At 35.6% G+C, this 25,606-nt stretch overlaps 1 protein-coding gene across 4 annotated transcripts in view; it reads left to right on the forward strand.

The window, feature by feature from the left end:
- The window catches only part of cd2ap (CD2-associated protein), a 56,755-nt gene that overhangs the window by 16,939 nt on the left and 14,210 nt on the right, over nucleotides 1–25,606 (forward strand). For 2 of the 4 annotated variants that reach the window (XM_079889353.1, XM_079889355.1), the window contains exons 3-12: nucleotides 5,647–5,860; nucleotides 8,098–8,198; nucleotides 10,018–10,138; nucleotides 11,339–11,505; nucleotides 14,602–14,695; nucleotides 15,215–15,309; nucleotides 16,519–16,617; nucleotides 16,832–16,885; nucleotides 23,497–23,533; nucleotides 25,177–25,239. In XM_079889353.1, coding sequence (XP_079745479.1) covers nucleotides 5,647–5,860; nucleotides 8,098–8,198; nucleotides 10,018–10,138; nucleotides 11,339–11,505; nucleotides 14,602–14,695; nucleotides 15,215–15,309; nucleotides 16,519–16,617; nucleotides 16,832–16,885; nucleotides 23,497–23,533; nucleotides 25,177–25,239 — 1,045 coding nt within the window. Of the gene's footprint in view, nucleotides 1–5,646; nucleotides 5,861–8,097; nucleotides 8,199–10,017; nucleotides 10,139–11,338; nucleotides 11,506–14,601; nucleotides 14,696–15,214; nucleotides 15,310–16,518; nucleotides 16,618–16,660; nucleotides 16,728–16,829; nucleotides 16,886–23,496; nucleotides 23,534–25,176; nucleotides 25,240–25,606 lie in introns of all 4 variants that reach the window. The other 2 variants (XM_079889356.1, XM_079889354.1) reach the window with 2 other exon arrangements.

Here is a 25,606-nt window from a genome sequence, read left to right on the forward strand (position 1 = left end):
CAACTTTTTTTAGTTAATGATCTGTAAGAATAGGGCTTTATTAGTGCTGTTCATTGATTCGAGTAACTTTTTTGTTACACGTAGGTGTAGTGTTGCTGGTTGCAACAGCACTGCTGGACTGCATAGCTTTCCAGCAGACTTGGAAATTAGGCGCCAGTGGTTGCATGCACTTGGCCTGGAAGACCGCGAGTTCCCACTTAGAGCTCAAGTGTGCAACCTGCATTTTACCAGGGGGCCAATGTTTCGGAAAACATTGAAGCTTCCCCGGGCGCCGCCATTGATTAGCGGACCCCCACCTGCTGTTAGCATTCCATTGACTCCCATTCATTTTGGCGTCACTTTGACAGTGAATAACTTTACATCTGAGGCGTTTAAAGACTCCATTTGTCCATTATTTATTTCTAAAGAAACACAAAAATGTATAAAAGGCTCCATTACCTTGTATCTTAAGTTATGGCCCCGTAGAAGCCGTTTTTGTAAAAATAGGCTAACGATTGCGTCATAACCATGCGACTCTCTGTCGCACAGTAGAGAGATTACCGTATGGACAGGATGAGAAGCTCGCGGGCAATTGGGGGACGTGGAGGCAAAATGACAAAATAATTAATCAGAATACTTAGCAAAAGTTTCTCCTGCTCCTAGCTCATAGACACCTCCTACTCACACTCTCCGTCTCTGCAAGTTTCGGAAGGGAATGATTCAGATTTCTCTTGGCACAGCTACTAGAAGACAGACGGGTTGCTCACGTCACATCTACGTCGTCAAGCTCAGTTTGAGTCTGCGCAGTACGCTCAGCCATCAGGAAGTGAGAGCTTCTAATTGACTTCACTTCACTTCGTTGAATCCAATGGGGTCACGGTGTCCATTTCTTTTACTGTCTATGCATTTTACGCGGGATTGCTTCTCCAACGCAATAGAGGTGGAAATGGGATTCTCCACACAACTCGTGCTGAAAAGCGACGCAGTGCCAAACGCTGCTCCTCCTGCATGGACTCCACCACCGCAGCGGCGTCTTGATGTGAGTGATCATATATATTTTAATCACAATTTAGGGTTAGGCTAAAGTTAATCCTCTGGGGTCGACAAACGCGCCGGCGCATTTTGCTGGATTTTTTCACATAGCGGCAAAATATGAATATGCCTACAGAGAGCGCGCGCTATTGACATCAACTCACTCGATAAAACTCATCAGATGCATATACATTACGTCGTCTAGCGAGTCTGACAGCAGCTGTCAATTAATCCGTCACTGCGGGTCTCAGGTGCACGCCCCCCGCTCAGCCCCGCCCTCGGTTTGTCTTTCTATCTCCGCTGGGGTCTGCCCACTTTTCCAGCATTTTTCAAATATTGCCAGTGGGTGGAGTCAGGCTCTGACCAGGAGTTTAGTTACCCTTTAAATATGGATATTTTTCTTACACGAACGCATCACTTCACTTCAGAAGGCCTTTATTAACCTTTATTTTACGTCATCTATGACACTGGTGTCGTGCAGTAGGTGGCGGTATGCACCTTCAAGTGGGATTGTCAATCGCCATTAAAAGGGAAAGAAGCAGCTCAAGGCAAGGCAAATTTTATTTGTATAGTGCATTTCATACACAGTAGCAATGCAATGCGCTTCACACAAAAAAAAAAACAAAAAAATATGGAACTACATACAATTTTGGCAATAATAAAAATAATTAAAATTCTATATATATAAAACAACAACAAAGAGTCTGTTAAAAAAAAAGAAAATAAAAAATTAAAAAATGAAAATAAATATATTTATTTATTATGCATTAACTGTAGAAAGCATCTGAAAAAAAGCTTGGTCTTTAGTCTAGTTTTAAAAATTGTTTATAGTTGGAGCGTTTTTAATGTTTTCTGGAAGCTCGTTCCAGAGATGGACGCCAAAGTAGTTAATGCTTCCCCTTGTTTTGTTCTGACAATAGGTTTTAGTAGAAGCTGTTTATGTTGTGATCTAAGGGGTCTTGGTTGAGTATACTGTAGAAACATATCATGAAGGTATTTAAGTCCCATCCTCTTTATTGACTAATAAGAGTGCCTTAAAATTAATCCTGTATCTAATTGGGAGCCAGTGTAAGGATTTTAAAATTGGAGTAATATGATCTATTCTGTTGGTTTTTGTAAGGATCCTGGCTGCACTATTCTGTACCATTTGGAGCGGTTTTAAAGTCTTTTTGGGGAGTCATGTTAAAAGCACATTACAATAATCAATCCTACTAGAAATAAAAGCATGTATGATCTTTTCAAGATCCTCCTTAGACATGAATCTTTTAAGTTTATTAATATTTTTAAGATGAAAATATGCTGATTTTGTGATTGTTTTTATGTGACTATTAAAATTTTGATTATTATCTATTAGGACACCAAGGTTTCTTACCACTTCCTTTGCTATTAAGCTCTTTGTTTCGAGCAGGGTAGAGATTTTACATCTTTCCTCATTTCTTCCAAAAACGATAACCTCAGTTTTATTTTTATTGAGCTGGAGAAAGTTCTGTGACATCCAAGTATCTATTTCTTCAATGGACTGACAGAGAGTTTCAATGGGGGTATAGTCATTAGGCATTAAAGGTAGCCTAAATACATTTGTGTGTCATCAGCATAACTGTGGTAAGAGATTCAATTTTTCTTTATGAGTTTACCAAGTGGTAGCATATAAAGATTGAATAACAGTGGACCCAAAATTGAGCCCTGGGGAACTCCACAGGTCAAAGATGTTAGTTTTGAGGAACAATTTCCAATTTTAACAATAAAACTCCTGTCACTAAGATACGATTTTAGCCAGCTGTTCACAACACCGGTGAAGCCAACCCAATGTTCCAGTTGATGAAGCAATATGTAATGGTCAACAAACAGTGTCGAAAGCCGCACTGAGATCCAGTAATACTAAGATGGATTCCTTGCCTGCATCTGTATTTAGCCGGATGTCACTTGTGACTTTAGCAAGAGCTGTTTCTGTGCTATGGTGAGTCCGGAAACCTGACTGAAAATCGTCTAGGCAGTTGTTAAGTGTTAAAAAATATGTAAGTTGATTAAAAAAATGTTTTCAATAATTTTGCCAATGAACGGTAGGTTTGAAATTGGCCTATAGTTGCTTAATATGGATGTGTCTAAGTTATTCTTTTTGAGAAGTGGTTTTATAACAGCAGTCTTTAGGGATTTAGGAAATGTGCCCATTTGTAAAGATGAATTTATAATGTTAAGCAATTCTGGTGCTAGAATATGAAAGTATCTAGTGTACAAGTGGAAGAGGTGAGGCTTTGTACTGTTTTATTAAGTGTTTCAGTCTCGATCAAACTGAAGTTAGCCATCCTGTTTAATGTTCCTGTAGTTATTTGTTCAGGTTGCATAGTAATATGCTTTTGATGTATTATGTTCAATCTAATTTGATCAATTTTGGATTTGAAAAAAAAACACGCAAACTCATTACACTTTATGGTCGAGATGAATTCAGGTGGCAGTTTTTGAGGGGGGGTTTCAAATGGGCGTGCGTGATGCGCAAGAACCAATGAGGTCTGTTCTATCGTTTCACACATGCTTCCGTGATGAGCGTATTTGATGCGCACTTTTGTAACGGATCACTCAAGTCATTTATTAACTGTTTATTTTTATCTGTCGTTCAGAATATCTGAGACGTTGTTGCCATAACACGTTTCAATGGGCTACGTCGTGCTTCGGACTTAACTGAAAGACTGGCATTCTGACACCATGAATTTCATGGTTTTTTTAACCTTATCTCTACTTTTTTTTTCTTTTTGTTGCAATTATTCTGCTTACTGTACAGATAAAATTCAAGTTTATATCAGTAGTCCCATATTCATAATGTTGACCACACTGTCTGTTTACAATGTCTGCCATTGTAACAGATGGTTACATCTACGTGTGTGTGTGTGTGTGTGTGTGTGTGTGTGTGTGTGTGTGTGTGTGTGTGTGTGTGTGTGTGTGTGTGTGTGCACGCGCAAACCGCTAGGAAAAGTTGGCACGGAATTTCGGTACTCAATATTCAATGACTTGGATTGTGCGCATAAAAAACTTGATCGGGACAGCCGTACTTTGAATTTGATTTTATTACATTTTAATTGCTACCTTAATTAATTCAGTTTAAATTAAAAGGCATTCTCAATTCAGTGCTGAATTGAATCTTAAATAGGATCTACCAGGTCAGGGATTTTTTGTTCTTGTTATTAGTAGTATGAAGTGTTATCCTATACTTTAGAATCCTCCTATATCCATAAATGTTTTTAGAATGATCTTGCAGAAATACCATTCATTGAGAGGGGAAAACACAGAGCAAGTTTCAACTAGATGAGTTGAAAACTTAGGGTGAGAACATGTCTGTCTGTTTTGCTGGAGATCTTATCACTCCTTTGTTTCTCGCCTGTCGCTCTCTCTCTCTCTCCAGCTTTTTCAGATTGTGTGAGGGAGGCTGTGCTGTTTGGGAATTTACATGTGTTTGAAAAAGGTGTATGTGTAGGTGCTAGTTGGTGGTTTCTGTTAAGTTATATATGACGTGGGCGTGACTTGTGTTAAAGTAGCAAATTTTAACCTAACAAAGAGTTCATGGTAAAATCAACAGAACTTACAGGTGCTGCTTTTCTTGTTTTATAGATTCTGCATTCATTCCAGTTCAGTTCAGTTTATTCATTATTCATTCATTCATTTTTATATATGTATACACACACACACACACACACACACACACACACACACATATATATATATATATATATATATATATATATAAATATATATATATATATATATATATATATAAATAAATGAATGAATGAATGAATGAATGAAAGTTCTATGGTAGATATATTTGCACCTCTAAGAGTGATTAAAATGTGTAAATACAAATCAATGGGCTTGTTTACACCTGGTCTCTTCATGCATTGTCTCTGATCAAATAGCTATCTGATGGTGAAAACACCAGGTGTAAATGCCTACCGAAACGCTTTTGAGACAGATTTATATCCGATTGCTTAAACCACTTCAGGAGGTGGTCTGAGACGCATTCCAAACGAAACTGTTAACTCAAAGTGTAAATGCATCTGGCTGTTGAAACCGCATATGTAAATTTTACTCATCCCAAAATGTTAAAAAATAAACATGTGAGAGCGTGTTATAGGCTATATAACATGTTCTAACCATATATGACAGCGCTACTGCAACATGCATCGCCACAGATAAGTAGTCGAGTATCTCTTCAGCAAGCCAAATCGCAAACCGACTGCTGTCGTTGACGTGAACTTTGCGCGTAACTAGAACTGTTTTACCAAAATCAGATATCCAGGTGTTATCCAGTGACCAGGCCCAATGCTCTCTGAGAAATGACTTGTTAAGGGTACAACGTCCATCAGGTTCCAAATAAACAGAAAATTACCTTTTTCTTTGTGCAGTGTTTTATTCACTGGATTATAAAAAAAAAAAAAAGGCTTTACCATATGATTATTTAATATATTCATTTAAGTATTTTCATTTAATTTCCAGGATTTTTTGATGTTTTGATGATAAATTGTGATTGAGGAATAAAATTACTTATACCATGGTGTAAGATTTTGGTCACACTACCCACCTATATTCATAAATAACAACAAAAGATATTATTTGTGATTTTATTTTTATTTAATTTTTTATCAGGTGAAAAAAGATGAGCCAAAGTCCAAAGAGGAGCAAAAGGAGGCTAAAGAAGTGAAGGAGGCTAAAGAAGTGAAGGAGGCAAAGGATGAGACTCCATTACAGCGGCGACCATCAAATAATGTAGCAAGCCTGGTTCAGAGGATCAGTACCTACGGCATCCCGACCGGAGGACTCGGCTTACAACCCCATTCTCAACCCCGTGCCTCAAAAAAGAGTGCGTTTCTATCTATGTAAACTATTTTGTTCAGAATACCAAACATAAAATGTTCATACTACCTGTCTCTTTGAATGCTCTAGACTATGTGAACAGCAAAAAAAAAAGGCCCACACTTCATAAAATGTATCCAATCAGAAACGCTCTCTACCTGTAAATCATTTTGGACGTATATGAGTTTGCTGACGTCGGGTTGACTGACATGTCTATGGAGGAAGGCCGCGTGGTCAGTGTATTGGGGTGGTCTAATTCAGTCTAGTGGAAATTAGCGTCATGGCTTACAGCATTTTTAATGTTAATTAGCTATTGGTGTGTCATTGTTTAATCGTTTTTTTATCATTAATTTGTCACCGTTGGCTGATATGATTTTTATATTGTTTACCGCGTATGGTAAATTCTTTCGTTACTATATGTTTTTGGTCTTTGTTTGACTGGAATTAGAGTTTAGCACAAAAAGAGTTTAGCAGATAACAGCTTTGGCCTGTAGTGGGCAGCAGTAGCTTTCCTTTTGGCTCATGAAGCCTGTTTTAATTTCCTCTGTCTGAGACTTGAGTGTACGGCTGTCTCAGATTTTAGAGGAAGTCCACTTGATCCTCTCCAGCTGCATAGGAACATTATCACAGAACAAAGCGAGTGTGATGCCATCCTACATTCAAGGCTTCTGCTGAACAAATCATCTAAAACGGTGATAACAGTGGAATGTAGTTGCGCTTCGCTTACTCTCTTCCTCTGTGCAGGTACATCGCATTGTACCCTTGAGGAATTATTGGATATTTTGTTTAGTTTTTGCCCAATGTATTTTTCATTTGGAGCTAGCTAACCATAGAGATAGTGTTCAGACGGGCCCTCTTCTAAACGGTACTGTGGTGCATTAATAGATAGTAATACCATGATAATGAATGATGACTATGTTCACATAATACAGTATTTACATGATACTCCAAAGGACACTTCTGTTCAAAAGTTTGTGTTAGTAAGAATTTTTAAAGAAATTAATACTTTTATTCAGCAAGAATGCATTAAATTGACCAAAAGTGACTGAAAAGACATTAGTAATGTTACAAAAAATAACTATCAAATAACTTACTTTTCATCAAATGTATCACTTTCTTAAAACTAATTCGGCAAATTGTCATTCAAATATCACAGGAACCTTTTAAAGGTCAGTTTTAAAAATATGTAGTTTTACTCATCAATAGTTAGCAACATATACACTACTGTTCAAAAGTTGAAGTAAAAAAGCAGTCTCTTATGCTCAGCAAGGCTGCATTTCTTTGATCAAAAATACAGTAAAAACTAATATTGTGAAATATTTTTGCAATTCAAAATTACTTTTTATTTTATTTGAATATATTCTAAAATGTAATTTATTCCTGTGATGTCAAAGCTGAATTTTCAGCAGCCATCACTCCAGTTTTCAGTGTCACACGATCCTTCAGAAATCATTCTAATATGCTGATTTGAAACATTTCTTATTATTATAAATGTTGAAAACAGATGTACTGCCTAATATTTTTCTGGAAACCATGATATTTTTTTCAAGATTCTTTGATGAAAAGAAAGTTGAAAAGAACAGCATTTATTGGACTCCCTTTACATCCTTGCTAAATAAATGCATACATTAAAAAAAATAATAATAATCTTAATAACCATCTTTGAATGGTAGTATAATTGTTGAATAAGTGCACTTTTTTCACAGCTAGTGACCGTTAATGTTTCTTAATTTGGCATGTAATAGACCTTAGTCAGGTTAGACACCATGTTGACTTAGCACTGATGAAACAGAGCTGTGAGGGACAGCCTTACAGTCTTTACAGTGGCAAGCACTGTATAAAGTTCTTAGATCTTGTAATTGTCACAACTCTAAACTTTCAAAACTGATTTGTAGAGTTTAGGTCTACTGAATTTTGTTTTCTGAAAGAGGTTTCGTCAGCCGAACAATCGGTATGTTGTTAAACAACATTAGGCCTATAGTTCATTGTGCGCACTGTAATTCTCCCCCTTACAGCGTTTCTCTTTAAAGGGCACATGAATCATCTCAAGGAGAGGGTGTGGTGTTTGTGTTTGAGAGTGTATGTGTGCATTCAGGTTCAATAAAGACTCTTCTTGATTTGGTTGGTTGTCACTCATTGAGCCCTCTTCAGGTAGCTTGGGGAAATGTATCCCTTGCATGTCTACTGTTATTGGCTGAGCATGTCAGGCCAGATCCAGAGTGACTTAATGTGTTTTCATTACAGAGCCCAAGAAGCGTCAGTGCAAAGTCCTGTTTGAATATGTTCCTCTGAATGAAGACGAGCTGGAACTGAAGGTTGGAGATATCATTGACATCACCGAGGAGGTCAGCAAATCTGTCTTTTGTGTATATTCTCTGTTTATAGAAAATCACACACTGCACATGTGGTTTGAGATATGATGATACTGAAAATGTTCCTTTTAATTTTAATTTCTCACAAATTGAGCATCATTTGCTTGTATTTCATTTACCCATTTGCTCAGCTTTTTCTCATGGGGTAATAATAAAATGTAGTATATTTATAGTTTTAATAAAAGTTTCTCCCCAAACATTCTTTTATTCATTCATATCAGTGGATCTCAACCAGTGGGTTGTGAAAAAGTCAAAGGTCTATTCTGATAGGCTGGCAGATGTCTAGAATTTATTTTATTAAATGCAAATAAAACAATGCAAGTAACCTGCGCATAGTTAGTAAATTAATAAAATGAATGGGCTTACATAGGGTAAATGCTTCACTTTAGGGCTGCACGATTTGAGAAAAAAATCTAATTGAGATTTTCCTGGATAAAATTGCGATTTATATATAAAAATATAATATACTATAATAATATTAATATAATATACATTACTCCAGTATTCAGTGTAACATGATCTTTCAGAAATCATTCTAATGTCATTCTAATATGCTCTAATATGTTGGAAACAGTTGTGGTGCTTAATTTTTTTTTTTCAGGATTCTTTGATGAATAAAAAGTTAAAAAAGAACAGCATTTATTTAAAATAGAAATCTTTTGCAACAATATTGACTACCGTTCAAAAGCTTGGGGTCAGTAAAACAATTTTCTTTCTTTTTTGAAAGAAATTAATAATTTTATTCAGCAAGTATGTATTAAATTGATGTGAAGTGATAGTAAAGATTTATAATGTAGAAAATATTTCTATTTTGAATAAATGCTGTTCTTTTTAACTTTTTATTCATCAATTAATCCTGAAAAAAGTATCACAGGTTCCAAAAAATATTAAGCAGCACAACAGTTTCCAACATTGATAATAACTAAGTATCAAATCAGCATATTATAATGATTTCTAAAGGATCATGTGACACTGGAGTAATGGCTGATGAAAATTCAGCTTTGCATCACAGAAATAAATTGTATTTTAAAGTATATTAAAATAGAAAACTATTGTCAAAAAAGCAGGCTTGATGAGCATAAGAGACTTCTTTCAAAAACATAAAATATTAGTAATGTTTCCAAACTTTTGACCAGCACAGTATGTGTGTGTGAGTGTGTATGTATATGTATGTGTATATATGTATATATATATAAAAGAAGAAAAGATGATTTGTTGTGCTTGTTGACTGCACAATTTGGCCCAACACTTTGTGCTTTTATATTAATGACTAATAATTATTATGATGGTTATTATTGTTGCTAAATAGAAATATTAAACAAAATAATAAATATTACTATTATAATAATTTGCCTTGTAATAATTATGTCTCACAGAAGTAATATAACTTATGGCATTCCAGGAAATCCCTAATGTGGACAAAGGCATCCTGTTATTGCTGTAGCTGAATAAAAAGAAGATAGAAAGCAATGACTGATTAATAAAGTCATTTGATAATAAAATGATCTTTGTTTTATTTTCAGTTTTTTTAACACTGTACTTTAAGTCCAGCCACATTTAATGTGGGCCCATTTGTATTTTATACATTTTTGGGGACTTTGCAGGGTGATAATAATGAATTTCAATTGAGGAATTGAACAAATTATGCTTTAAATAAGTTTGCTGCTGTGTTGGTTTGTCACTTGATGTTCAATGTAAAATCTGGGTCCTAAAGTGAAACCAGTTGAAACTCACTGTTGAAATTGAGTGTTTGACAGTTCCTGTATTAGTGCTGACTGTGAGTGATTTTTAGGTTGAGGAGGGCTGGTGGAGCGGAAGCATGAATGGGAAGTCTGGACTTTTTCCGTCCAATTTTGTCAAAGAAGTTGACTCAACTGAAGACACAGAGACCAGCGACTTTACAGAGGAGCCAGGTACCGCTCAGCTAATCATGTGATGCATTCTCAGGGAGGACATGTCCTTACAAGAAAACACTCAATAGAAACCTTTGTTGTGTGTGCGTGTGTGTGCGTGTGTGCGTGCGTGTGTGTGTGTGTGTGTGTGCATGTGTGTGTGTGTGTGTGTGTGCGTGTGTGCGTGTGTGTGTGTGTGTGTGTGGTTTTTGAGTGGTTTTTGAGATGTTTAGACCTAGTCAAGGCATCTGCAGTCAGCATAACTTTTTGTTTTGAGGCAGTAGGCCAACTGAAGCCGTCTGAAAGTTAGACTGTTCTGATAGGGTTAGTGAGAGTTTTGAAAGAAAGTAATACTTTTATTTAGCAAGGATTCAATAAATAGATCAAAAGTGACAGTTAAGACATTTATAGTGTTACAAAATATTTATATTTCAAACAAATGCTGTTTTTTTTTTTAGCTTTATATTCATCAAAGAATCCAGAAAAAAATATATCACGGATCTGCAATATTGATAATAATAAGAAATGCTTTCATTTTTCTTGAGCACCAAATCAGCATATTAGAATGATTTCTGATGTGACACTGAAGACTGGAGTAATGATGCTGAAAATTCAGCTTTGGATCACAGGAATAAATTACATTTTTAAAATATATTCAAATAGAAAACAGCCATATTACATTGCAATAAAGGTAAAAGGTAAAAAAAAAAAAAAAGGTAAAAAAATAAAAGTGACAGTAATAATGTCATAATTTACTTACTCTTGTTGATACACATCTGTATGATTTTCTTTCTTCTGTGCAACCCAAAAGGAGAAATTCTAATTTTACGGGTTGTTCTTTACCACTCAATTACAATGAATGGACACTGAGGGATTCAAACTTAAAGTATGCTGAAGCATCATAATAAAATTAGTCCATATAACTTGTGTGTTGTATTCTAAGTTTTCTGATTTAATACAATATCTTTATATGAGCAACTGACCGAACAGTCTGTCTGAACAAATGATTCAGGTTAGTTTTACAGTCTTGAACAGATCAGTTCATTGAAAAGATCGGACTCATAAGAACAATGAATTCATTTTCAGTTCTGTCGTCTCATTTTTTTGTGAACTCATCCTTTAAATAATATCAGTTATTTTATCAATGTTTACTTCACAAGTGACATCAGAACTTTGTAATGCTTGTTGTGGCAGTACTCATACAGAGGTGTGTGTTCACAGATAACACAGATGGACCGTCTAGCCCCACTTCCCCTCACCCAGGCAACGGGGTCATGGCCCAACCGAAGAAGATTATAGGCATTGGCTTTGGCGACATATTCAAAGAGGGCTCTGTAAAACTGAGAGTCTCCCAAAGAGGACATGTAAACGAAGAAAAGAAAGAAAAAGTAAGTGTTGTTCTGTGCCTGACAAAGTATTTCCTTCCTGTAAACTGCAGGACCTCTTCCGATCCCAATAATTGCATCAAAGAAAACTTTTATTATTGCGATTTTCACGATCAAAATGGATAGGGCTGTGCAATTAATTGAATTTCGATTTTGGCTCCCAACGATCACCAAAATAGTACAATCGAGTAAAAACGATTATTTTGCCATGTTCTGTTTTGCAAGAACACTCTTATTTTGTCTTGTGTTCTGAATGACGCGCACATCTGCCCTTCCCGAAGCCATAAACTCTCTCAGCTTGAATGTTTAAACTGATAAGACTTAAAAAGAATTGAAAATGAGCAACTTTAGTTACGATGCAATGCTGGCCCGACTCCTAAACGCGAGAGTGTAGTTTTGACGCTTGTGTAGTTTTTCGAATACTAAAACTCTCATTAGTATTGAGTATTAGTAGACTGTATGCTTAATATCTGCTGACTGTTTATTGTGATGCTCCTGCAGCAGACATGCTACTGACTATAAGTAACTTTGCAAGTACATGTCAACTTATTCTAACCCTAACCCTACCAGTCTACTAATACTGTGTGTTAAAAATGTGTTAATGTGTTAAAGAGACCATTAAAATAAAGTAAAACACTATTTTTTATATTCAGGAGCAATGCGATTGTGGCCTCCCTTTTTTCTTCTGATGCCCTTTGGCTTTCCAGTTTCTAACTTTCACTCTTTCTGTCTTAATCTTTATTTATCTGTCCTTCATTGTCTGTCTTTCTACCGTTGTATCCGTTTATCTCAGGCAAGAAAGCTAACCCTGTGACATCACAGGTTGTTGTACAGCGAGATGGCAGCGCCTTTGCTAGCCATAACAAAACATCATCTTTTTCTTTCAAATGGTTACATTTATTGTGTTTGTTATATAATTTTGGATTAGAGTGGAAATCCATTTACTAAACAATGCTAACTTGACTTCATTTCCTCAAAATAGTGCCATATCAAATTATATCATTGTCTTGGCATGTATGAAAATGTGTTCTGCCCATTCCCATAGCCATAAGCAATGGAGCAATGAAGGGTAATTACATGTCTAACTGCTATACAAGTTTTTCCAGTGATTGCTCAAGACAGTACATATAGGCAGACAGTCTCATGGTGAGACCTTCCTTTTTAGGCAATATGCCTCTATTTTTGGACTTCATTATTTAGGGTGGCTGATTTTTGAAGCATTCTGGCATGCACTAGTTCTCTTATTATCGTTTGTGCTCTGCACAGCTCAAACTGAGAGCGGTATATCCCTGTCTGGCCTTTTGTTACATCTGCAAATAGCTGGAATGCAGCACTTTTTTTAGTTTCTAGAAGTGAAAAGTGCATTTTGTTAAAGGAATAGTTAACCATAAAATGAAAATTTCATCATTTACTCACCCTGGTGTTGTTCTAATGCCAGATGTCCTTCTTTCTTTTTTTGGGACCACAAAAGGAGAAATTTAAAAAAACATTTCCCACTCGCACTCATCAATATAATGGCAGTAGACAGCGACCAGCGTCATGCTTTTAAAAAAAAGAATTAAAAGCATCACAGAATGGTCCCATGCAATATGTCGTATAATCAGGGGGTATACGATAGGGTTTGGTAAAATAAAATAAAAAAACAGCAAAATTGAATGTATTAGGATATACAATGAAAGTCCATTTTCTTTGAAATTATATATATTTTGAAAAGTGCTATAAGATATAAATCTAAATTGATTTGAAAATGTTTTTTCTCATATTCTGATGAGTATAAAAATGTTTTGTAGAAAAGATACAAAGTATTTTCCAGATAATGTTTTAGTAATGTTTTTAAATTTGTATTCATTTTTATTATTTAATGTTTGTGTATGTGTTTTGTGTATATAAAGTTTTCTTCATAATATCATACTTTTTATTTTTCTGCACACATTATAAGTAGATCTATATAAATGAATATGTATAGCTGCCTTTATATTTGAGGGTCCTTTGCATTAAAAAGTTTTGAAACCCCTAATATAAATAACGATTAGTTACATTTCTCACTGAATTTTCTGTTTCACTTAGGAATAATTCTATTCAGAAGATAAAATGTTTTTAAAGAACTCTCTTATGCTCACCCCGGCTACATTTATTTGATAATAAAATAAAAAAACACAATAATACTGCAATATGGTGAAATATTGCAATGTAAAATGGCTGTTTTCTATTTTAATATATTTTAAAATATAATTTATTCCTGTGATGGCAAAGCTGATTTCTCAGCTTCATTACTCCAGTCTTCAGTGTCACATGATCCATCATAAATCATTCTGATAACAGCTGTAATGCATAATATTTTAAATAGTGATACTTTTTTCTGGATTCTTTGATGAATTGAAAGTTCAAAGGAACTGCATTTATATGAAATATTTTAGAAATGTATAATGTTATACAAATATTTCTGTCACTTTTGATCAATTTATTACATCATTGCTAACTACAAGTATTCTTTTTTTTTTTTATCATACTGATCCCAAACTTTTGAATGGTAGTGTACATCATATTTAAGTTGTTAAATGCGCCACAAATTACCTTCCATTTTATTTTTAAGTAATTTAGTTCTGTTTACAGCATTAATGCATTTAACCAATACTTCCTATTTCCCTTTTTTATCACATTTTGCATCCCATTATGTCATTCAGATTAGTTCTGAATGACTCGCGGAGTAATAGACGTAGTAATCTTCTACTACGTCTATTATCAAGAGCTCAGTGGTCATTTATAACTCGCCATCATGTGATGTAAGGGTCAGAGGATTTACTAAATACATGTAGGTTTCTTATTCACTATTTGCTTACTCACTAAAAAACAAACAGAAAAAAAACATTGGGTTTTGTGTCCTTGCGCAGGTGCACTGCAAAATTCAAGACTAAATTTGCCATGCTTTCCCATTTACTCTGTACATATGTAACAGGCAACAGTGGTTGTTGTTTACCCAGCATTCCTTTCATCCAGGCATGGCTGATCTGTCTCAGTCTGTACCTTCCAGTGTGCAACTGCATGTGTTTGTGTGGCTGCCGTGTCAGTAAATCCATATGTGGTTCTGCTTCATTTTAGCCAATTCCATCATTACCATCTGCCACAAAACCCACCCCATTGAGCTCTCCTGAACCCCCTAAAGGAGAAAAAGAGGCAGAGAGCAAAGGAAAAGGTGAGTTCATGGGGAGGTTGACATAAAGCTGTATATGATAATCAAAATAATGATAGGAGATTTATGGAAATGGACCAGACAGGAATGCCTGAATCCGACTGCAGTGATTATGACTAGTTGACATGAGTTTTCCTCCTCTCGGGAAATAAAAGCCCAAATTATAGATTGGCATACCTATCTGTTTTTGAAAGTGCCTGTGCTTTATGAATATATAATGAGTTGCGAAGTGCATTTTCTTATGCAAACACCATCAGATCTCAGGGGGAAGTAGGAATGCCAACAGATAGCTTTCACCAGCCATTATAGATCCCTTTGGGTGAAGTTTCTATATGCGTTGCCATTACTTTAAACATTAAATGATGTCTGTACAACACAAGCAGAGCAAATAACTTGGCAATGTGGCACTTCAGGCACTTTTTACAACACCAGTTTTTAGTAAAGAGACTGCTGTAGGCACATAAGAAATCATTGTAACTCATGTCATGGGTATATTCTTTTATTTTTCTTGTCTTTCTGTAGTAAAAGAATACTGCAAGGCCACTTTCTCCTATGAAGCAACTAACCAAGATGAGTTGGATTTAAAGGACGGTGACATCATCCACGTACTGAGTAAGGTATGTAACAGACAGATAAAATGTCTTCTCAACCACAGGGATTTCTAAATAAACGACACATAATCAAGGAGCATTTTTAATTCAAAGCATCAACATTAGGAACATGGGTAAATAAAAAGGGAATAAACTCTTTTACTTTTAGTGTTAAGTTATCATGGAGCTGTGTAAACCAGTTTGGGCAGAAGGGCTCCACCTTTTGCAAAGGCGTTCAAACCAGTTAATTCTGATCGCTTCATTTAGACCAGTTATTCTATATCATGTACTGTATTTTAGTCTGGTGTGTGAGTTAGGTTAGATTTGTGCAAACTATGCCAGAGAAGTATATTCAATGGTACATGTTAGAATTACCAGCCTGATCTCACGGCAATTCGTACGAATTCATACGACCTCACTCGTACGAATTCGTACGATTTTTGCTAAATCGTACATATTTTACGAATTGCCCAATTCTTATGAATTCATACGAATGACCTACCCCTGACCCCGCCCCTAAACCTACCCATCACGTGGTTTTAGACAAATCGTACAAATTCGTACGAGTGAGGTCGTACGAATTAGCCACTTTTTATCACTCGTACGAATTCGTACGAATTGGTCGTGAGATAGCGTTGGAATTACATATTTATACACTGTAATTATGAAGAATATTGATATCTTATGCATTGAAATCACCCTTGTTAATGATTTAAAGGAAAAGTTCACACAAAGATGAAAATAGTCTAAACCTGTATGACCTATAATGCAATTGTTGCCATTACAGAGCCCTCAGATGGGGATTCTGATGTGAAATCATTCTACAGTGATCAGAGACTAAGCGTTTTGTAGTGTATTCCCCAGTGTGTGTGTGTGTTTGATGCTATCTGCTGACACTTTGAAAGTTTATATGAGAATATAGCTGTTGTATATCATACTAATAACTTCTGTTCTGTTAGAAACCCGAGGATGTGTTTGCTTTATTTAAGTTAAGACACATGGAGACCGTTTCACACATTCACCTTTTGTTTGTCAAAGGCCTTGAGCAGGAAGCAGATCAGAGCTGGAAAATGTTTTATACATGACCACCATCTAGTGGCAAGGGATATATCTACATTTTCCATTCATAATGATGTGTATTTAAGCTTTTAATACATACTATTCAGAAACTGTTGTGTAGTATTTCATGAAATAATCCATTTATGTTCAGAGTGGTTGATGGTTTTGATGTTTTAGGACACAGGAGAGCCAGGCTGGTGGAGAGGAGAGATCAACGGCAGAGAGGGAGTTTTCCCAGACAACTTTGTTGCTCTGCTTCCTGAGACAGACAAAGAGGTAAATTTACATTCATTGATGCTGTTATTTATGTCTACCTTAGGAGTCTTCATTATCCGGAAAGGAAATTGAACAACCCAGTGCAGACGTGCAATTTAAAGATTGCAGAAAGGAAAGTTATTACCTCAAAACTACCAGTCTACAGTTACGACAAGTAAAATCTTCTTTTTAAATAATCTCTAATCAAAAGCTATTATTTTCTTTGTTTATACAGACACTAACATCCAAAGGCTCCTTTAAAGTATCTCCTAAACAGGAAGCGGAGGAGGTAAGCTATGCATATTCTTTTGTCGGAAAATTGCTTATTGGAATACACTTCTTTTTTAAATGGAAAAATATATCAGTTTTGCAGTCCTTTCACGTATCAATTTGTTACATTTCATACATTTCAATTCAAAAGTTGGACACACCTTCTCATCCTTTGTGTTTACTATAATAAAATCATTAAAAACTATAACAGAAATGGCAGTATGGGAATTATTTAGTGACTGATTATTTACTTTCTCCAAAGTTGCCACCTTTAAGTTACTTTATTGTTAAGACATTTATATGTACGCACAATCTTATACAAAACTAAATCCAAGCATTTTACCATTGATCTCAAGGTTTTTAAGATCATGAAGAAGTATGAATTCGGGCAATTGTGTCTTAAAGGGATAGTTCACCCAAAAATGAATTTGTCACCATTTACTCACCCTTATGTTGTTTCAAACCTGTATGAGCTGCTCCTTTCTGCTGTTGAACACAAAAAAGAAGACATTTTAAAGAATGTTGCTAACCAGACAGTTGACGGCACCCATTTACTTCCATAGTATTTTTTTTCTTTTCTATTATTGAAGTCAATAGTCAAGTCTCCGGATACCAGCATTCTTTAAGATATCTACTTTTGTGTTCAACAGAAGAAAGAAACTCATACAGGTTTTGAATTTTCATTTTGGGGTGAACTATCCTTATACTTCTGACTGGTAGTGTATATCGAGTGTCATCAAAAATATTGATATATATATATATATATATATATATATATATATATATATATATATATATATATATATATATATATATAATATTATTATTATTATTATTATTATTATTATTATTATTATTATTATATATATATATTTATTTATTTATTTTTTTTTTTTTTTTTGCTAAATCTCCTATCCCTGTTTTTCAATGAATCCCCTGTACTAAAACTTTTGATCAAAGACTTTAAGAACAAAAATAAACAGCAGTCCAGACAATATCCGACGATATCAAATAACATGTGACTTTTTGTGATTCACTGTTGGGGATTTGAGCTTGAAAGAAGCATTTAAATCAATTGGAGCCACTTATCTTCACCATGTGTTTCACAAACACAGCTTCATTCTAGCTTCTGAGGTCTTTACCCCATGTTTAACCTCTTTTTGGCAAACTGTGGAACAAAAGGCCCCTTTTTTATTGTGAGGAGCACATTATTTGTTCAAAGCACCAGCTACCATCACTAGAGAACAAACATAGTTTTGTGCATGCAAAAGTTATGCTCTGCCACATCCATTTTCTGGAGAAATTCTGTGAATCCTCATATCCCTCCACTGACTGAGGTCATGGTTTGATATGCTCTCGGCATAAGTGTTTTTCTTTCTTTTTTCGAAACATTTTCATTTTCAACCTGATTGGCCTGAATGATTGTCTTTGTGCTACTGCAGTGAGAATGTGATGAGCTGAAGCTCATGTGATGGCTTGTTGAGGTCAGCGAGCAGTTCATGAAGATGTGAAAGTGTTCATTCCTCCAACGGACTCTAGGCAGCTCATGATCAATCCTTTATCCTATAAGCATCCTGTCAGATGATAAGATGTGATCTCTGTATCATTGGGCATTTACACAAAGGCAGTTTCTGTAAATTGTTGTTGACTCATATTATAGAGCATTCAAATAAACACAGTACGCAAGATGTGGTTATACCACAATATTGGGCATTTTAATCTATTGTTATTTTATCATTTATTAATAGTGCATTTATATATTATCAAAAAATATTTTAATTATTTTTTGATTGAGTAGTAGTTGTCTGCATTGCCTTATATTTAAATGACTATCATGGCAAGGCAACTCTTGGAAGAGTTTAGCATGGTAACTGAGATGGACAATGTTAATGTATTTGTTGTTGGCGGAAAAGAGCTGCTACGCTCCAGCTGTTATTGCTCCTGATGCTGCTGCTACTGCAGAGCAAGTACTAGGGCTGCTCGATTATGGCAAAAATCATAATCGTGATTCGTGATTATTTTGGTCAATACTGAAATCACGATTATTTAACACGAAAGTCTTATTTCATGATACAAGTCATTTTAAACATGTTCACAGTTCAGCAAAAACTAATACTAGGTTAATTGATGCAAATAAAAATAATTCAAAACAGTTACAGAAGGCAAGTAAACAGTCAGCAATAAAATAAGAACAAAAAAACTAAGTACAAACAGTACTTTAGGTTTTTCACTTTCAGGAAGATGAACTCACAGTGGTATTCAGGTATTTCCTACAACAGAAATTGAATAAAGAAATCAAATGAAAAATAACACTGCTGTATACATTAAATATAGACGAATCCTTATTATCTTAATTATTCATTCAAGAGCAGTGAGTGAGTCATAAATGTTGGCTGCTGTCACTTTAATAAGAGCTGCACGGATCCAATATACTGTTACACACACAATTCAAACACTCTTTATCAAATGTTTACATTCGCTTAAGGCATAAACGACTGTGTTTCACAGTGTACTTCGCTTATCCACGTGGTTCTGCCCCGTCTCGGAGCGCGAGCACAGGAGGCCATCTAGGGAACAGCGTCTCTTTCACGGCTTCATGCTCTTTTAATAACACTGTCTAATATCAAGCACATCCTGCGGTTTAGCAACAGTAGACTGCATTTTACATCACTCACTTATTTGGCTGATTTGGATGTTACGTTTGACTTGGGGAGGAACGAAAGCACACCGCTTTGAAGGAAAGGAAAGTGCGCTGGACTGAATGCAGCAGCGGAACAATAATCATTTTACTTTGATTGTTTTGTTTTCATAATCGTTGGATGCCGAAATTGAAATACGATTAATCGCACAGCCCTAGCAAGTACAGAGACTAGCATCTATGAAATTACCCGTAGCAGATCTATACAGGTGGAGCTGGGGAAGGCGGAGGTTTTCAGAGGAACCTTGAAAGCGCAAATGTTGCAGCAAGCTCATTGGCTACAGATGCAACAGGAACCAGTCAGCTAGTGCCATGTAGTTAACAATGTAATTGTCAGCAGGTTGTGTTAAGGACCAATCAGCCTTAGCCATCTAGAGTTTCATGATAGAACTTGGTATATATGTATTGCATAAATTGACTGGATTACACACATCAGCCTCTGTGTTGAACTGGAATTTATTTTTATTTTTATGAAATGCTAAAACATTTGAATAAACAGTTTTTTTTTGTAATTTTACATTTGAACAAAGAGTTCCAATCTGCAGGATTTGACTGCTTTTCTCTGTTTGCTGTGAGCGATTGAACATTAACCCCTCAGCCCTTGATTTCCAGGTATGTCTCTGATGTTGAGGGAGAGGAAATTGTTTTGCTTTTCTTTGGCCCCAAACAGATTTCTTCACAGATAGGGTTGGTTAGAGACGGTCTAAGTCTAATTTCTTCTAAATTGTGAGCTGTTGAGGTTGCTTGAGCTTCCTGTGACGGTAATTTAACCAAATGTATTACTGTCTCACTTCACTAAGATCTTACTTCAGTGCAATTACTGTAGTAAATTGGCATTTAAGCTGCATCCGATTTACAGAGAGGTGCCATCATTTGTTTTATTTACTCCACATTTTTGTTTAGTTTTCCCCCCAATTTGACCAGTGAGACTTCTCTCTTTTTAGTTTAACATAAGTGTGACTGTTTAAAGTGCCCCTATTGTGTTTTTTCGAATATTACCTTTCATGCAGAGTGTAATATAGCTGTTTGTGAATGTAAAATGACTACAGTTTTAAAGATCAAAGTGCAGTTCAAATAAAAATATATTGTATCCTAAAAGAATGAATCGATTCTGAACTACCGGAACAAGTTGTCAACAATTCTAGTCTAACTTCCTGTTACATTGGCTTGCCAGCCTATGGTCTTCTTTGACCCACCCTAGTTGTAGCTGATGCCTGGAAGGCTGTGTATCAAACGCTGAGGAAGTCTCCGGAGCTGAAATTCAGATAAAATAATGGCTGTTTCATTTCCGACATGCGCTGTAAGCAATCACAACAGACTGTGCCATTTGACCAAATCAGAGCTGAGTAGGCTCGCAGAAAGGAGGGGTTTAGAGAGAATCTTCATACGAATTTTTTTCAGAATTTAATTTTTAATTTCTTTGAGAAATTAGGTGATGTAAAATGTATGTTATGAGAAAATTACCTTGGATGCAAAACTACGGAAGCCCTTAACCGCAACGTAAAAATATATTATTATTTTTTTTAAATCTAAAATTACGAGATTAAAGTCAAAATATTTGGAGAATAAAGTCAAAATCGGGCTAAAATCGTGTAATCTGAACCAGGCATAAAAGTAACCGTACTGTCTCCCTCTTCACTGTAAATCCTTTCTGGATACATTTTAAGTGCATCATTCTGTATCCAATCATTTGCCCGGATCCCCTGATTTCCTCAGATATAAAGCTGGCTACCTCCATCCAGTCTGAAAAGTATTTCTGCCTGTAAAGTTTATTCTGACGCAGATAATCAATACCAGTTTGGTAGATTAGCACCTGTAGAATTTCCTTTTGTTGAAAGCCCAGATAAAAGTAAAAAGCTACTATTATGTTTAGATCCATGTCCGAGACAGTTCGACTTCACAAGCGAAATGTTCTCGAAATGTTTGGACTTTAATCTTGAAATGTTTAGACTTTTTAATCTCGAAATGTTTCGACTTTATTCTCGAAACGCCACGACTTTATTCTTGTAATTTTAGGGGGAAAAAATGTAACGGATTATTATTATTTTATTTATTTTTTACGTTGTGGTTCAGGGCTTCCGTACAACATTTTTAATCTTTGAAATTGCATAATAGGGGCACTTTAAGGTGAGCGGTCCAATTTAGTTGGCTTTTTTTAATTTTTTTTAGAAATTCTTGTTCATTGTCTCTCTGAATTATTGGAAGGCAATTTCTTGCCCTGTGTTTTGAATCCCTCTTTATTCTTATAAACCAGATATCCATTCATATTTTCCTTTCTTCTCCCTCATGATGATTATCCAGAACATAGTGGCATAAGCATCTTTTTGCTAGAGCACTAGAAAGTATATATTCTGCTGTTTTTCTTTGTTTTTTGTAGACATGTCGTATGAATAACTGAACTTATGAACCAGAATTTTGACAGTGTCAAAATTAAATCACTGTTTACTTAGTTATTACATGTTCCTGGTCTTATTGTGAACAATTCATCAATTCAAGTGTGGCAGAGCATTTGTATAATCATCTTAATCTGCATTCATGCATAAGTGATTGAACACCAGAATCATGTACATGACAGAGGTTATCATGCTGACCTTCTCATAAATGATACATATCTATGTCAGTTGCAAATGTTGATCTATGCCTGTGTTGTTGTTTGAACTTTCACTTATGCTGATACAAAAGAGGTGAATTATTATGGTAATCAGTGCAGCCGATTCATTGGCACTGAAAGTCATCAAATCCTCCATCAAAGAGGAGGCTGGGGGATTTCCAGCCTCAGCCATTTCATGTTTCAGTTCCTGCTGACTTTGGGTTGTTGGGCTTTTTAAGATCCTGTTTTAGTTATGTTATATGCAGAGTTATGCCGCTAGGGGTTATGTTAGCCTGACCTGTGAAGAGACTAGGTTTGGGAATCGGAAATCGATTCCAGTTCTAAAATCGGATACTCAAGGTCAGGAATCAGATATTTGTTATAAAATGTAAATTTCGATTACGCCTATCAATTCCTGTGCGCGCATTTTAATGTGGTTTTAAACCCTTCAAGCGCAAGAAGACGCAGAAAAAAAAAACTAAATTCTGCACTCGCACTCAGTTTTCTGTGCTGGGCACATCTCATATAGTGGATGGATACTGAATTGAGTTCTTTTTCACAACTTCTTTGCTCTTTTTTCCTGTCAGTGACCTTCAAGATTCAAAATATGCTAGTTGATGTCCGATTATTTGCTACAGGCAGCTGACGTGATTTGAAGGGCCTTGACAGTGGTACTTAAAGGGAACATGCCAATATTTCTGCATTGGTGTGTGAGTGGATAATAACTGGTGGAAGATGCAGTCACAATAAGGTCTATTACATCCATTAAGAAAAAAAAATCCCAGGATGTCCTTCGGAAAAAGAGTTGGGGTTAAACCCCGGCATCCTGGCCAAAATTTGCCCATTGGCCTCTGTCCATCATGGCCTCCTATTCATCCCCATATATACAGATTGGCTTCATCACTCTGTCTCTCCTCCACTAGTAAGCAGTGTGGGCATTCTGGCGCAATATGGCTGCCGTCGCATCATCCAGGTTGATGCTGCACATTGGTGGTGGTTGAGGAGATTTCCCCCTTCCATATGTAAAGCGCTTTGAGCACCCAGAAAAGCCCTATATAAATGTAACAAATTATTATTATTATTATTATTATTATTATTATTATTATTATTATTATTAAAAGTTCCATGAACTATTGTGTTTGGGTAAAACCATGTTCTCCAGCATAATTTGAGAATGATCCAAAGAGCATGTTGTGCTTCAATGGAAGCAAAATCATGTGACAGTCTGTCAGTTCTCACAAATTGTCCTTTTTCACAGACCTAAAAGTTTATTTCCAGGTTTAAATTAGATTTTAAATCCCTGATTTTCAATGCATTCTCATATTTTGTTGTTTCTCCACAGAAGCCAAAGAAGCCCCCACCACCATCCAAAACCACAGGTATGTCACATTTTTAACATACCATTTCACATCTCACTGATTGCATGAATTTGATTACATCACTTTACTCTTCTCTTTTCATTTCAAGCTGCTGTGAGATCTTTGAGGTATAAAAAGAGCTTAAAGTGTCATCAAACGTATTCTGGTTGCTGAAATAATGCTCAATAACTCTCGCAATCATATGTGATAAGAGCCACAAAATCCCTCTGATAAGTTTAAAGGTCATTGTCTTCAAACATCTTTCGCTTGTTTTTGCTTGTCATTGACCTTCAAGATTCAAAAGATGCTAGTTGATATTCAATTGTTAGCTGCAGGCAGCTGACATGATTTGATGGGCCTTGACAGTGGTACTTGAAGGGAACATGCCAATATGTCTGCATCAGTATGTGAGTGGATAAACTGGTGGAAGATGGTATATTGATTTGAGCTGCTTCCTCTGTGGTTTTCAGAGAAGTATGCTGGTGTATGGTGAGAAGATTAGAGGTGATGCAAGATAATTTGGCACATTTAATTAGGGCATTGAACACAGAGACCATGCGTGCCCACACACTCACGGATGCATTTTGAAAATCATTATTTTTAGCTTAAAGGGATAGTTCACCCAAAAATGAAAATTCTGTCATTAATTACTCACCCTCATGTCGTTCTAAACCTGTAAGTCATTCGTTCAGCTTCGGAACACAAATTAAGATGTTTTTAATGAAATCTGAGAGCTTTCTGTCCCTCCATTGACAGTCTACGCAACTACCCCGTTCAAGTCCCAGAAAGGTAGTAAATACATCAATAAATCCATGTGACTCCAGTGGTTTAACCCCAGCTCGCTTAAAAAAAAAAAAAAAAAAAAAAAAATATATATATTATTATTTTTTTTTTTAATAACATATATATATATATATATATATATATATATATATATATATATATATATATATATATATATAATAGATATATATAGATATGTATAAATAGATATGTATGTATGTATGTTTATTTTTCATTTAGTGTTAACGAAATTACATTATTTACAAAGAAATTGGCAAAAAAAACAAAAAAACTTTTTTTAAATTAATAAAATAATTAACAGTAATTGGTTTAATTTACAGCTTTAATATAACTTCATGACAGCTATACTGTATATTCATAAACACATTTTCTAGAAAACATTGTGTCATTTGTTTATAACATTATTTATAATGCCGTTGTCAGTTTTTTAGTCGAAAACGGTGTTGTGTAAACGGCCACTAAGACTGATGCAACAGCTTGTAGTTGACTATTGTTAGAGTGTCAAAATCAAATGATCTGGCAATGCAGATGTGAAGTTTGATAAGGCAGCTGTAACAGTCAGTCAGTCCCTCACAGCTCTTGTCTGCGAAACATGCAAACAATAAAAGCGAATGTGCATCAAAGGAGACCGCATTATACCAATTGTGTTATAGAAAGCTTGCAGAGGGTTGCAAAGATTTGGTCTGTCTTTCCAACCCACACAGGAAATGCAAGTCATAGACTGTATGTTTCCTATTCTGTTCAAGTGCCTGTCTCAGAAGTCGTTTTGTTTTTTTATCTGCTGGATCTGGAGCCGCTGTATCTCCATTGTAGTACCTAAAAACATATTGTTAACTCAGACAATATGCTTCGTTTCTCAGTCCTGAAACCAGAGGCCCCCAGTGTGGACAAGAAGCAACCGCAGCCACGGCCTGAAGATAAAGGTAAGAAAGGGTTCGCTGCCCAGTTTCTGTTATACCACAAATTGAAATTGACCTTACTGACTGTGGTTTCAGTTTTATTGACAAAAATCACCATGGCCCTTATTTGCTCTTTTTCTTTTTATTCATTGAATTATTTGCCGAGCGCCTATTAAGAGTCTGTGTAACCTGAGGAGAGAATCATTCTTGCTTTCATGCCTTCAGACATTTCACTTTCATACCCAATCTTCACTGCAGATAAGCAGTCACAATGCAACTAGATTGCTAAAGCATAAGCTGTCTATGTGCACTGCAAGAACCCGACATCACCACACTTACAATGTAGTCGTCTTTGTTGATTTTGATAATTGATTTGTTTTAAATAGTTTAA

Source organism: Squalius cephalus (assembly GCF_949319135.1).
Source record: "Squalius cephalus genome assembly, chromosome: 12".
In the NCBI taxonomy this organism is placed as follows: Eukaryota; Metazoa; Chordata; class Actinopteri; order Cypriniformes; family Leuciscidae; genus Squalius; species Squalius cephalus.